This window comes from Aspergillus bombycis (assembly GCF_001792695.1).
Source record: "Aspergillus bombycis strain NRRL26010 chromosome Unknown contig00022, whole genome shotgun sequence".
NCBI classification, from domain to species: domain Eukaryota; kingdom Fungi; phylum Ascomycota; class Eurotiomycetes; order Eurotiales; family Aspergillaceae; genus Aspergillus; species Aspergillus bombycis.
In genome coordinates this window covers 27,462-42,260 of record NW_019170024.1, presented here as the reverse complement: position 1 = coordinate 42,260, position 14,799 = coordinate 27,462, and the positions used below count along the sequence as shown (strand labels likewise).

The window sequence follows — 14,799 nt, the reverse complement described above, 5'->3', positions numbered from 1 at the left end:
TTTTTAAGTTCCTTTCTTCCGCTTGCTTCATACATCTGAGGAGAGTAGTTCCGGTACTTCTCCCTGCCCGCCTCCCCTGAAGGATCCAATCAATAACAATAGTCTGTTGTACTGACCACATTTAGCTCTCCTCCCTCCTTATCCCATTCCTGCCACGGCCGCTCACTTTTTAAACCCTCGTCACCATGGCGTCGTTTTTAGAAAATGCATACAGTCTTGTCCATCTGGACAACACGGCTGATCAGCCTTCCATACAGGACCTGAAATTGCAGTTGGAGAAGGGCAATGATGAAACTAAGATGGAGACGATGAGGACGATCATCACGATCATGCTCAATGGAGATCCAATGCCCCAGCTGTTGATGCACATTATTCGATTTGTGATGCCTTCGAAGAGCAAGCCTCTCAAGAAACTACTGTACTTCTACTACGAGATCTGCCCGAAGCTCGATGCGAATGGCAAGTTGAAGCAAGAAATGATCCTTGTTTGGTAAGGCATTCCATTCGGCCTTTGGTAGGTGGCTGCTCTAATATGCATTTATCCGCGCAGCAACGGTATTCGCAATGACCTTCAGCACCCCAACGAATATATTCGAGGCAACACCCTTCGCTTCCTGTGCAAGCTCCGAGAACCGGAACTCATTGAACCCCTCCTCTCGTCAGCCCGCTCATGCTTGGAACACCGTCATGCCTATGTGAGAAAGAACTCCGTTTGGGCTGTCGCTTCTATTTTTCAACATTCGGAAGCTCTTATTCCCGATGCGCCTGAACTCATCCAGGCGTTCCTCGACACCGAGACTGACGGCACGTGCAAGCGCAATGCTTTTGCGGCTCTCATGTCCATCAGTCATCAGAAAGCCCTAGAGTACTTGGCCTCTACATTCGATAGTATTCCCAATACAGATGAACTACTTCAGCTGGCGGAGCTCGAATTTATCAGGAAAGATGCGGTGCAGAACGCTCAGAATAAGGTGGGTCGTCGAAGAGCAGAAGGATGCTACAGGCTACTAACGACCGGCAGGCGAGGTACCTGAAATTGATCTTCGATCTCCTAGACGCTTCAACCAGTACCGTGATTTACGAAGCTGCGACATCCCTTACTGCTCTTACCAGCAACCCAGTAGCCGTCAAGGCAGCTGCCCAGAAGTTAATTGAATTATGCATCAGAGAGGCCGACAACAATGTGAAGCTCATTGTTCTTGATCGGGTTGACCAGCTGAGGATCCGCAACGAAGGTGTTTTGGAGGATCTCACAATGGAAATTCTACGCGTCCTTTCCAGTCCGGACATCGACGTTCGGCGGAAGGCCCTCGGCATCGCATTAGAGATGGTCTCCAGCAAGAATGTCGAAGAGATTGTCATGCTACTGAAGAAGGAGCTTGCCAAGACTGTAGATGAGCAATATGAGAAGGTATGTTTCCGACTCCTTTGTAACAAAAGCATCCAACTGACAACCTATATAGAATAGCGAGTATCGTCAACTTCTCATCCAATCGATACACAATTGTGCCATTAAATTCTCGGAGATCGCTGCTAGCGTCGTTGATCTTCTAATGGACTTCATTGCGGACTTTAACAACAACTCTGCCGTAGATGTGATCTCATTCGTCAAGGAGGTCGTGGAGAAGTTCCCTAACCTGCGCGCTTCCATCGTCGATCGCCTGGTGTCGACTTTGAGTGAGGTCCGTGCCGGAAAGGTTTACCGCGGTGTCCTGTGGGTTGTCGGTGAATACTCTTTGGAGGAGAAAGACATCCGTGAAGCCTGGAAGAAGATCAGAGCTAGCTTGGGTGAGATCCCTATCTTGGCTTCGGAACAGCGGCTGCTCGACGAAACCCCAGAAGACAGTGCACTCAAGGAACAGGTCAATGGCCATGCCAAACCTTCGGCGCCAACCGGATCTAGAAAGGTGTTGGCAGATGGCACGTATGCTACTGAGAATGCTCTGACTAGTCAGTCCGCGGCTGCAGCCAGGCTTGAAGCCGTCAAAGCTGCTCAGAAGCCCCCTCTCCGTCAATTGATCCTGGACGGTGATTACTACCTAGCAACCGTTCTTTCTTCCACCTTAACGAAATTGGTGATGCGCCATTCTGAGGTTTCTGAGGATGCTGCTCGGACAAACGCACTGCGTGCGGAGGCAATGCTGATCATGATCTCGATCATTCGTGTCGGCCAATCCCAGTTCGTCAAAGCCCCTATCGATGAGGATTCAGTGGACCGTATCATGTGCTGTGTACGTTCGCTTGCTGAATTCTCCGAGAGAAAGGAATTGGAAACCACTTTTCTGGAGGACACCCGGAAGGCATTCCGGGCCATGGTCCAGGTGGAGGACAAAAAGAGAGCGGCTAAGGAGGCGGTCGAGAAGGCCAAGAGTGCCGTGCAGATTGATGATGCAATCCCTATCCGGCAATTCTCCAAGAAGAACGCTCTTGAAGGCGCGGAGGAGATTGAGCTTGATTTGGCCAAGGCCACCGGCGGGGACTCCACGGTGGAAACTGTCTCTTCCAAACTTAGCCGTGTGGTGCAACTCACTGGTTTCTCGGATCCCGTCTATGCCGAGGCCTACGTCACCGTTCACCAATTTGATATTGTTCTGGATGTTCTTCTGGTCAACCAAACTCTGGAAACCCTGCAAAACCTGTCCGTCGAGTTTGCGACACTTGGAGACCTGAAGGTTGTCGAACGGCCAGCAACCCACAACCTCGGACCCCGCGATTTCTTGAATGTGCAGGCTACAGTCAAGGTATCGTCCACGGACACGGGTGTCATCTTTGGTAATATCGTGTATGATGGCGCCAGCTCAACTGAGTCGCACGTTGTCATTCTTAACGACATTCATGCCGACATCATGGATTACATCCAGCCCGCCCACTGCACCGAGACTCAGTTCCGGACCATGTGGACCGAATTCGAGTGGGAGAACAAGGTCAACATCAACTCCAAGGCGAAGAGCCTCCGCGAATTCCTCAAGCAACTCATGGACAGCACCAACATGGCATGCCTGACGCCAGAAGCATCGCTGAAGGGAGACTGTCGATTCTTGAGTGCTAATCTATATGCCCGGAGCGTATTTGGTATGTATACTTAACCCGCGTGATGGAAGTATTTCGTCGGACGAGGGCTAACGGTGTCACAGGCGAGGACGCACTTGCAAACTTGAGCATCGAGAAGGAAGGAGACGACGGACCGATCACTGGGTTTGTGCGGATAAGAAGCCGTTCACAGGGACTGGCATTGAGTTTGGGATCCCTGAAAGGCCTGAAGGCCTCGGCTGCCTAATTGATGTTGACCGGCGCTTGAATAGTTGATTACCCTTTTACATTCTATCTTATTATCATAGTATCTATTGTATTTGATCTGCGTTTTTGTTCGCTCTTCAGTGTGACTCCGATGGACGAATCTCTTGACTATACGTGTTTCCTTTTTCTACCGTGTTGTACTGGATGAGAAAAGACTTTTTCCTCTTTGAAATGAAAGAATTCTACCAATAGATCTTCCATGGGTTTCCGGGATTATGTCTCTTTGTTAACGCATAGATTGGCCATCAGCGGATCGTACAGTCATCATGTATATAATTATGTATGTACAATCATCCATGGGGTATGTACTATCTACTCCGTCCTGTATTTATTATGTTTCAAGTGTTAAGTTGTCTCCACACCCCGCAGATCGCTGATACCTCGGCTGTGGAAACGACCCAACCCTGGGGTGAGGATGCAACGGAAGGGCCACTTGGTTTCAGGAAAGGTTCATTGGGCCTGGAGAGGGAAAATGACCCAAGAATTGGGCTCGGTATTCAAAAAGAGACATGGTTGGGAATTCGGCAATGGCTATGGTTCTTCAGCCCATGTCAAACGTGGAGTCATTTATACGCGCGGAAGGGCCGGAAGTGATAGAGAGGACTATAGTTATTGAAGGGATGGGCGTGGAAAGGGACAATACGATTCCGTACAACCAAGAATTAAAAAAAAAAAAAAAGAAAAGAACAAAAAGAATCACCAGGGGAGATCCGCGCTGTCATGTCCAGAATGGCGAAAGAAATACTCGAAATAGAAAAAGGCCAGTACTTGTACGAAGGGAACTGGTGGGCCATTGCAACATTTAAATGAAACCAAGTCTGTCCATTTGGATTGAAATTTTTTTTAACATTTACAAAAATCATTTATTTAGTTCGTTAGCCTTTTCCTGAACTCCGCCCGGCTCGTCCATACTCCGGAGTTACTTCGAGTAACTTATTATTGACTACCTGAACCTCCTCTCTCCTTCTCTGCCCTGTTGATCACTCCCCTGCCAGAGTTGTTCCTTTCTTTATTTATCTCCCCCCCCCTCTGCCCATCCCTCGGTAGGATGCGATTTCCGCTTCCCAACGGAACATCATGACTTCTCCCTCCAATGGCCCTTCTTCCAATCTTGCGGATCAGCCGGATTCTCAACGATTGCTGCAGCACGATTCAACCTTGACGGTTGCACAATCGGTTTCCCTTACAATCGGGGGCGACTCCCTTCTCGTTATCGGTACGTGGTTAGGAATCAATGGCTCGTAGTTCCTTGTTGATTAACTCTGGTGCTACAGACGAGCGCCCAAAGTCAAAAGATCAGCGCGCATGCTGTGGCTTGTTAGCCAAGTCATGTATGTCGCACTGAACACCTTCCCTTTTTTTTCCTTTTGACTTTCTTTCTCGTCGCGTTCTACTTGGCTCCAGTTCGGAGGGGAACTTATCGCGCGTCGACTCAAAAAGAAGGTTCAATTTGACTGACTATATCTATAACAGCTAAAACTACCCATTCCATTGGGCTATATAATATTCTTGATGCCGATCTTTCCCCTGCGGGCCTAACCATCACCTATGCCCAAGCCGCTACCAAAGACAGCATTTCCGTGACTGCCCTTGAGTACCCGATCACTGAGAAAGAAAAGGCAAATGCGCAGACGTGGGTTTCGCAACTATTAGACCTCGCATATGGCGAAGCACAACGGTATAAAAGACTTAAAGTTTTGATCAACCCATTTGGCGGTAAAGGTGCAGCTTCTAAGAGCTATCACAAACATGCAGCGCCGGTCTTCGCCGCTGCGCGCTGTGTAGTGGATGTGCAGGAAACAACACATCGAGGCCACGCCACCGAGATCGTGGAGCAAATTGACATTGACGCCTATGATGCTATCGTTTGCTGCTCCGGTGATGGTTTGCCGTACGAGGTCTTCAATGGTCTAGGAAAGAAACCAAATGCTGGAGAAGCACTGGCAAAAGTAGCCGTCGCCATGGTCCCCTGCGGCTCTGGTAATGCCATGGCATGGAATCTTTGTGGGACGGGCAATGTTTCAGTGGCAGCGCTTGCGATTGTCAAAGGCCTGAGAACGTCGATGGATCTGGTCTCGCTTACGCAAGGGAACACTCGCACACTGTCGTTCCTGTCTCAATCCTTCGGTGTCATCGCGGAATCGGACCTTGGAACCGACAACATCCGATGGATGGGAGCTCATCGTTTCACGTACGGTTTCCTTGTACGCATCATGCAACGGACGGTGTACCCATGCGACCTCGCCATCAAGGTGGAGATTGATGATAAAAAGGCGATCAAAGACCATTACAATACATACGCACACAACCCAGCTCCGCGTCGTTCCCCCGAAGAGACTGCAGGACAGTCCAAGGGTCTTCCCGAGCTTAAATATGGCACGGTCCAGGATGATCTTCCCAAAGATTGGGAAGTCATTCCAGGCGAAGAAATGGGTAACTTTTACGCGGGAAAAATGGCTATTGTGTCCAAGGACACAAATTTCTTCCCCGCCTCCGTGCCCAACGATGGGCTGATGGACATTGTCACCATTAACGGAACAATCCCCCGTACTACGACCCTCAAGATGATGACCGCCATCCCGGAGAATGAGTTCTATGATATGCCCGATGTCAAGATCCGCAAGGCTGTTGCCTACCGCCTGGTCCCTCGCCAGAAGGAAGGCTATATCAGCGTTGACGGTGAAAGCATCCCCTTCGAAGCGTTCCAGGCTGAAGTCCATAGAGGTCTGGGCACGGTGCTCTCTAAATCGGGACATCTCTATGAAGCAGAGGGTCCGAGACCATGATGTCCTTGACAAAGTCCCTTGCTTCAAGTAAGAGAGGACACGATGGAGAAACAGGTCGTCCGTGATGTCTTTTGGTTGTATCCATATATTTACTATTACTAGTCTTGGCATTTTATGATACCCGCGCGCAAGACTTTCGAGGAAGCACAGGCATGCTTTTAATACAGTTGGTTTAGGGCTCTGCTAGCTGGATACCGTTAGCCAGAACTGACTAACAACTATAGCTCGTGATGTATACACTTTACTATAGAGTTCATGGAAAGACAATCGTTGCTGTATCTGCATCTCTGAACCAGTAATAAGAGCCTTTAATTTGGGAAAATAGAAAAAAGAAAATGGTGGCCGCTATAATTGTATATAAAGAATTAACACCATGAAATCCCACAATAGACATCAAATTTTCTAGTAATACATGGAAATCAATCAAATCCACCCCATTCCTCGTCACTATCCTCCTCTTCATCGGAAACAACCTTCCGAGTCCGGAATCCCCACTCGATCAATCGCTCGTCCTCCAAAGTCTCCTTTGCCCGAGTCCTTACAGGCTTGTACGGACTGTCGGCCCGCAGCTTCTCAATGGGTCTCAAAATCAGCTCAATTGGAACATCACCCTTTGGTTTCCGCACCCCATCAGACCCCTCCTCAAACTCAAGCACCTTCTCCACCTCATCAATCCAGATATCCATAATATGATACCTCAACCCATCGGGGCCATGGGGCATGGCGACATAATCCTTCTTCTCATCAGTGGCGGGCTGGTCGGGGTCGAAGTTAAGCGGACAAAGCGGGCCCTCTTCCAAGATTGAGATGTACGACTCCAATTCCGCCCACTTAGTCTCATCATTCTGCTCCTCTTCCTTCTCCTGGAGAACCTCGCTCTGCTTCTTTCCCTTCGACCGCTTCTTCGATTTTCCGTTCTGTTCAGCTTCCCTCTTCCGCTTCTTGTTGCTGTCCTTGTCCTGCGCGGCCTTTTGCTGCGCGCCCTTCAGGAAGATCTCAAATGCAACCCCGACATAGAAACGGATCAGCAGCAGGTACTTGTCCAGTCGCAACCGATCCAGCGAATGGAAATCTCGGCTGATGGTGATCCAAAATGCGCGCAGGAAGCGATGGACGGCAGAGCGGGGAATAGTCGGGACGAGTGAGTAGGAGAGGTTCCGCGCGAGGGCTTGTTGTGTGAGTGGGCGGTCGGAGTGGTAGAAGCCTGGTTGAGTCGTTTGTTAGTTTTTCTCGATATACAATTTGTATTTCAACCTCGGGTGTATGTAGGCATGGGGAGCAGCGCGAGACGTACAGAAGAACAGGCCTTTCCATAGTTTGAGAAGCTCGATGAGAGAGAGGTCGGCTCTGGAGCGGAGGAAGAGAGTTAGGGAGTCGGTTGCTTTGTCCCGGATTTTCTTGTCTGCGACATTGGTTAGCTTTGGGTTGGGATACGCGAAGCGGACATGTGCGATTGAGGCGGGGTTCGACTGATATTGGGACATACCGCTGGATGCGAGCTCCCTGACGAAGGGAGTCTTTTGTAGATCTGTCATGGTTGTAGCTTTGTTGTTTGCTGTATGTCTAACCTGATCTGCGGAAGACCTTCATACAGACAATCTTTTTTTTTTTTAATGTTTGCTCTGTTTGCTCTTGAAATATTTGGGCGGGATGAGTCTCGAGTTATGATTGGGTGAATATGCAAGTGCACCGCTGATGGGCCGAGATCCAACTGGGTGGGGAACTTTCGATAACTTAGTCTACTTTTATCTACTATTACATACTACAATTCACGATATTCCGCGACAGCGATGATGCTGGACCCACAAGCAGAATGAGACTTTTAAGACTGAAAGTTGGGAAGACCGATTAACGGAAAGATAGATGGAAGGTAAAAATGTACTCAGAAAACCTAGATTCCTAAAGCAGAAGGTGGCTACTTGATCCAAGATTTGTTACAGTACTATTGGATCACGGGTATCTTAGTATACGACTGACTGCATGAGAAAGTCTACAGCTATTGATATCCACACCTCCCAACTTACCCTATTGTATACTATTTGTACGGACCTGCTGTTGCGAGACACCAGATCTAAAGTTGAAAACCCAGCGGCTTGAACTAATTATTTTTTCTAAAATTACATACGCGTCTTCAACTCTCGACGCTGAAAAATACTCTTCTCGGCCGCATCCAGCACATTGAAACAGTACCTTCTGTATAACCCCTGGTGGCTCCATGTGTGTAGACACAACGACCACTCAGGTTGGGAAGATGCAGTTCAATAGTGCAGAAATCCTGGGGTTGCTCCACTGGGGAGTTTCTAGAGGCATTTGGGCCTTTCTGTCGATGACATCACCACTTACCGCGGGACGAATTGAAACTTCAGCCTGAGAGTTAATTAGCAAACCGTAATGCAATCATAAACAGGGTCAGGTCAGTCAATACACAGTACTTACTAGGTTGCATTTCACTGGTGACGAATGGGGTTACACGCGCAACGTGCGGGCTTCCTTATATAGAATCGTTACACCCATATCTTGCTGTTCGTTTCCTCGATTCCTATGCCTAGTCTCAATTGCATTCTGCATACATAGTTATTGTGCATCATTGGTCATCTAAAGTGAACAAATATCCACACCCTTATTGCCTTAATACTTGACATCTTATCTTGTCGGCTCACAAAAGGCTGGGTTGATGATTAAGAAATGACAGAGGAGAAACGCACCGGCAGCAGCCGGTCAAGTTCAATCCAGGAAGATGGGGCGGACGTGAGACAGCAGTATAAGCGGAGGGGGTCAAAATTCGACGATGCCTCAGTCTTCGAGAGTATTAATCCCGAAAACAGAGCGGAGTTGACGCGCATTGCGTCAAACTTCCCCTTGCAACGTCGTGCGACTAGCTCTCAAGAGAGCGAGTCTCGTCTCCAACGCAGAGATACACTTGAGGATATTGGCCTTGATCACCCTTCTCTGGACCCTACCAGTGGTCAATTCGACCAGTACAAATGGACTCGGATGAGACTGAAGCTGATGGATAAGGAAGGCATTCCTCGTCCCCCGTCGACTGGAGTTGTATTTCAGAATCTCAATGTGTCCGGGTCAGGCTCGGCGCTGCAATATCAAAGCACTGTGGGATCGATTTTGTTGGAGCCTTTCCGCCCACAAGGATGGCTGAGCCTTGCGAAAAAGTCCCCAGAGAAGCAGATTTTGCGCAATTTTGATGGTCTTCTAAAGAGCGGCGAGATGCTGATTGTTCTGGGGAGGCCTGGTAGCGGTTGTTCGACCTTTCTCAAAACATTGTGTGGCCAGCTGCATGGTTTAAAGCTTCGCGAAAGCTCAGAGATACAATATAATGGTGTTTCGATGGAGAAGATGCATAAAGAGTTCAAGGGTGAAGTTTTGTACAACCAAGAGGTGGATAAGCATTTCCCTCATTTGACCGTCGGACAAACGTTGGAATTTGCTGCAGCGGCGAGAACCCCCGAGAATAGGCTACGTGGGCTCAAGCGACAAGAGTTTGCTAAGCACATCGCCAAGGTTGCGATGGCTGTATTTGGCTTACTTCATACGTACAACACAAAGGGTATGTCGGGCAAGCCAGAAACCTCTGGGCGTTGAAGTAGCTGACACCTGTGCACAGTGGGTGATGATTATATTCGAGGTGTTTCAGGGGGCGAACGAAAACGAGTGAGGTTAGTATGCCCTACATATCATGATTGCTGGTGCTTCTCTGACCCGCATACAGTATAGCTGAAATGGCACGTAAGTATTAAGCCGCTTTGACTTTGGTAACTTTGCAATTGACATCATACCAGTTTCCGGTGCACCCATGGGAGCATGGGACAACAGTACCAGAGGTCTGGATTCTGCAAGCGCATTGGAGTTTGTCAAAGCGCTGCGGCTTTCCTCCAATTTAGCTGGCACTAGTCATGCGGTTGCAATCTATCAAGCCTCGCAGGCAATCTACGATGTCTTTGACAAGGCTATCGTTCTATACGAAGGGCGAGAGATCTATTTTGGACCATGTGATGAGGCAAGAGACTACTTCACCGGTATGGGCTGGCATTGTCCACCACGCCAAACTACTGGGGATTTCTTGACAGCCGTTACCAACCCGCAGGAGCGTCAAGCACGGGATGGAATGGAGAACAAGGTCCCTCGCACGCCAGATGAATTTGAGAAGTACTGGAAAAAGAGCCCTCAATATGCCGCACTCCAGGGAGAAATCGATGAATATCATATGGAGTTCCCAGTAGGAGGAGAAGCAGAGCAAAGCTTTGGAGAAATGAAGAGAGTTAAACAGGCAAAGCATGTTCGCCCGGAGAGCCCATATATCATATCAATTCCGATGCAAATCAAGCTCTGCACAATCAGAGCTTATCAACGGTACTTATCCACTACACTTTTGCCATCATTTCTATACTAACCACCATAGACTCTGGAACGACAAGCCCGCCACACTGACAACGGTCCTCGGAAGAATCTTCATGGCTCTTATAATTGGTTCCATGTATTTTGGGTGAGTAGTTCGATATCACCCTTATGTCTAATACAATTTTAACCTTCACAGGACACCAACTGCTACAGCCGGATTCTATAGTAAAGGAGCTGCCCTTTTCTTCGCTGTTTTGTGAGTATGCCCTTGAATGTCAGATATCAGCCCCGGTGGCCCGGATGGCCTTACGAAAAACGCAAATCCCGGACTAACCCCTGTGTCTAGAATGAATGCTCTTATCAGTATCACCGAGATCAACTCCCTCTATGACCAGCGACCTATAGTTGAGAAGCAGGCGTCCTATGCTTTTGTCCACCCCTTCACTGAAGCATTTGGGGGCATTGTAAGCGACGTACCAGTGAAGTTTGTCTCAGCCGTGATTTTCAATATCATTTTTTACTTCCTGGCTGGATTGGTAAGTAACGACTAGCCATCCCATACGTAAAAGCTGCTAACACAAGCATATAGCGATATGAGCCGTCCCAGTTTTTCATTTTCTTCTTATTTACGTTCCTTAGTACACTTGCAATGTCGGGAATCTTTCGGACCCTTGCAGCTTCGACAAAGACCCTCGCGCAAGCTATGGCCATGGCCGGTGTATTAGTCTTAGCCATCGTCATCTATACAGGCTTCGTAATCCCTGTTCCGCAGATGCATGACATCCCGTGGTTTAGCTGGATCCGGTGGATCAATCCCATCTTCTACACGTTCGAGTCCATGATAGCCAACGAGTTCCATGGTCGACAGTTCATATGCTCGCAATTTGTGCCTTCTTACCCGAGTCTTAGCGGTGATTCCTTTATCTGCTCTGCCAGAGGTGCTGTTGCAGGCGAAAGGACCGTTTCTGGGGACGCTTTCATTGAATCGCAGTATAGGTACACATATGCGCACGAATGGAGGAACCTTGGCATTCTGATAGGCTTTTGGATTTTCTTCTCCGCGATCTATCTACTGGCCACGGAAATCAATTCCCAGACTTCTTCTAAAGCCGAGTTCTTGGTGTTTCGACGGGGTCATGCGCCAGCACATATGCGCGACCTTGACAAAACTCAAGGTGACTCTGGATCTACTGACCTCGCTCAGTCACATAAAGAGAAGGAAACTGAGAATGCTGCATCCGTTATACCAGAGCAGCGGAGCATATTTACCTGGAGAAATGTGTGCTATGATATCCCTGTGAAGGGGGGAGAGCGGCGTTTATTAGACCACGTCTCGGGGTGGGTTAAGCCTGGTACACTTACCGCACTGATGGGTGTATCAGGAGCTGGTAAAACGACCTTGCTTGATGTTCTCGCTAAGCGTGTTTCTATCGGCGTCGTGACGGGTGATATGCTGGTAGATGGGAAAGAGCTTGACAATAGCTTCCAGAGGAAAACAGGGTATGTGCAGCAGCAAGATCTCCACCTTTCCACAACAACAGTGAGAGAGGCGCTACGGTTCAGTGCGCTCCTACGTCAACCAAAGTCTGTCTCGAGGAAGGAGAAGTACGGTTATGTCGAGGAAGTTATAGAGATGCTCAATATGCAAGACTTCGCTGGCGCTATTGTTGGGACACCGGGAGAAGGCTTGAATGTTGAGCAAAGGAAGCTTTTAACAATTGGGGTGGAGTTGGCTGCAAAGCCTGAATTGCTGATTTTTCTTGATGAGCCAACTAGTGGTCTGGACTCCCAGAGTTCTTGGTCTATCGTAGCCTTCTTGCGGAAGCTCGCAGATCATGGTCAAGCAGTGCTTTCTACAATCCACCAACCGAGTGCGCTCTTGTTTCAGCAGTTTGACCGTCTCTTGTTTCTGGCCAAGGGCGGCAAGACTGTTTATTTTGGACAAATCGGTGAGCAGTCTCGCACTCTCCTTGAGTACTTTGAGGGGAATGGGGCAAGAGCTTGCGGCTCGGAAGAGAATGTAAGTGCACCCTTTCGTCTTCATTGATAGCATACTAACAGGCGAAAGCCGGCCGAGTATATGCTGGAAATTATCGGAGCCGGCGCCTCTGGTAAAGCCTCTAAGGACTGGTCTGCCATATGGAATGAAAGTCGCGAATCGAGTGATGTCCAAAAGGAAATTGACAGGATCTATCAAGAGAGAGCTTCAGCATCCAATGGCAGTGGTGACACCCACCAAGGAAAACCTGCGGAATACGCCATGCCGTTTATGTACCAGCTGGGGTACGTAACTCATCGTGTCTTCCAGCAGTATTGGCGAGAGCCTTCCTACGTATGGGCCAAGATGCTTCTTGCTACCCTCTCGTCGCTATTCATCGGCTTCACATTCTTCAAGCCCAATAGCAGTCAGCAGGGATTCCAGGACATCCTATTCAGTGCCTTCATGCTGACATCCATCTTCTCGACATTGGTACAACAGTATGTGACAGCTCTAGACTCTCATTTGTAATTGCCAGCTAACACAGGCTTTAGAATCATGCCAAAATTCGTGGTCCAGCGGTCCCTTTACGAAGTCAGAGAGCGACCATCGAAGGCGTATTCATGGGCGGCGTTCCTTATCGCCAACGTCATAGTCGAGATCCCTTACCAGATATTTGCCGGGGTAATCTCATGGGCATGCTACTATTATCCCATATACGGTGCCAACCAGGCATCTCAACGGCAAGGCCTCATGTTACTCTTCATCATCCAGTTCTACATGTTCACCTCGACATTTGCAACCTTTGTTATATCCGCACTGCCCGACGCAGAGACAGGAGGAACCATCGCAACATTGCTATTCATCATGGCCACCACCTTCAACGGAGTCATGCAACCACCGAACGCTCTCCCGGGATTCTGGATCTTCATGTATCGAGTATCGCCCTTGACATACTTAATCGCGGGCATGACAGCAACAGGATTACACGGCCGAGCAATCAGATGTGACGCAGGCGAGCTAAGCGTCTTCAACCCACCCTCCGGCTCAACCTGTGGCGACTACCTAGCCTCGTATCTCCAGACTGCACCAGGCGTGCTGTACAACCCCAACGCAACACAAGGATGCGAGTACTGTCAGCTTCGTAATGCCGACCAATACCTAGCCAGCAGTAACATCTGTAAGTCCTTCTACCGGGATCCAGGCCACGGGCTAACTAGTGAACAGACTGGAGTGAGAGGTGGCGAAATTTCGGACTAGGCTGGGCGTACATCGGCTTCAATATCATGGGCACTGTTGCTCTGTATTACCTCTTCCGAGTTAAGCATTATAACCTACTAGCTTGGTGCGGGGTATTGCAAATAGTGCGAAATTGGTTTGTCGGGTGTTTAAGAGACGGTCCGGGACGACACCTAAAGGGAGGGAAGCCGAGAATGGAAGGTTGGTTTGATCGCATCTTGGTGTTTTCCATCCGAGAGAGAGGAGGGGGGGGGGGGAGGAGGGCTGCGATATATATCGCGCTGCACTTGTTTCATCATACGGTTTCATACATATCCAAGGATGAAACTACATATATCAAAACACTAAGAATGCCTTGAATATATAATAAATTTGTGAGCATAATTGTTGACAGAATTCCATAGCATCACTAATACAGCTAACTCCTTGTCATAACATTAGGGCTAGCTGCAATCCAAATGTAAAGCTCCTATACTTCTTTTCTTTCTAATTATAAAACACTTTTTAGACATATAAAACAAGTACTGAGTCAGATAGCCTACTGGTTCACATCTACAGCATCATTGGTCTAGTGGTAGAATTCATCGTTGCCATCGATGAGGCCCGTGTTCGATTCACGGATGATGCACTCTCTTTTTGGCCTTTTTTGCTTCCTCACCTACTTGCGGAGACTGTATTATATATATAGAGCACGCACGCCGCACTATTGCTATAAAGCCAAATAAACTTCAGCTCTGTGTATATGCCTTTTGACTTTCAATCAATTGTCACGTTGTATGTCCATTTACGGAAATCATGCTCATATACCCATTATTGTTATTCTGGAAGAGGGTACTGCAAGGGGCAGGGACTAGATTCATAATTGCATGCCACACCGGCACTCGGATTTCATTTAATTAGACTATTCATATGATTAATAAATGCAGTCAAACACATACTGTGACCTATCACATCATGCCGTGGCCAGGAAGGAGGTGGCTATCAGCCAAACCGAGTAGCCTGACAACAGGTAAATCCGAGCCAGGGAAATAGGTATGATAGTGGACATAGGTGATGAAACGGACAAACATGGGGTATTATGCAAATTAAACAATAGACTAGGGGATATCGTAATGGCGGTAGTCGTTAAATAGCTGAAATTTCTCG

The 14,799-nt window shown here is 48.4% G+C and overlaps 4 protein-coding genes across 4 annotated transcripts; 3 read left to right on the top strand and 1 right to left on the bottom strand.

Moving 5' to 3' along the window:
• Positions 1–185: 185 nt before the first annotated feature.
• Positions 186–3,277, top strand: ABOM_004163 (coatomer subunit beta; the record flags this gene model as incomplete). Its single annotated transcript, XM_022531293.1, has 5 exons — positions 186–490; positions 551–971; positions 1,022–1,411; positions 1,464–3,072; positions 3,135–3,277. The coding sequence occupies 5 exons, from the start codon at positions 186–188 to the stop codon at positions 3,275–3,277; spliced, it is 2,868 nt and encodes a 955-aa protein (XP_022391352.1).
• Positions 3,278–4,374: 1,097 nt separating this feature from the next.
• ABOM_004162 (putative sphingosine kinase (SphK)) lies at positions 4,375–6,083 on the top strand (the record flags this gene model as incomplete). The annotated part of the gene is made up of 3 exons (XM_022531292.1): positions 4,375–4,513; positions 4,572–4,628; positions 4,771–6,083. The coding sequence occupies 3 exons, from the start codon at positions 4,375–4,377 to the stop codon at positions 6,081–6,083; spliced, it is 1,509 nt and encodes a 502-aa protein (XP_022391351.1).
• Positions 6,084–6,502: 419 nt separating this feature from the next.
• ABOM_004161 (ribosomal RNA processing 1 family protein) lies at positions 6,503–7,618 on the bottom strand (the record flags this gene model as incomplete). Its single annotated transcript, XM_022531291.1, has 3 exons — positions 6,503–7,287; positions 7,378–7,485; positions 7,570–7,618. 3 exons carry the CDS (start codon positions 7,616–7,618, stop codon positions 6,503–6,505), a joined length of 942 nt encoding a protein of 313 aa, XP_022391350.1.
• A 1,150-nt stretch (positions 7,619–8,768) lies between these two features.
• ABOM_004160 (ATP-binding cassette transporter) lies at positions 8,769–13,674 on the top strand (the record flags this gene model as incomplete). Its single annotated transcript, XM_022531290.1, has 10 exons — positions 8,769–9,645; positions 9,703–9,754; positions 9,808–9,824; positions 9,878–10,448; positions 10,498–10,581; positions 10,633–10,692; positions 10,783–10,972; positions 11,026–12,456; positions 12,505–12,914; positions 12,969–13,674. 10 exons carry the CDS (start codon positions 8,769–8,771, stop codon positions 13,672–13,674), a joined length of 4,398 nt encoding a protein of 1,465 aa, XP_022391349.1.
• Positions 13,675–14,799: the final 1,125 nt, after the last annotated feature.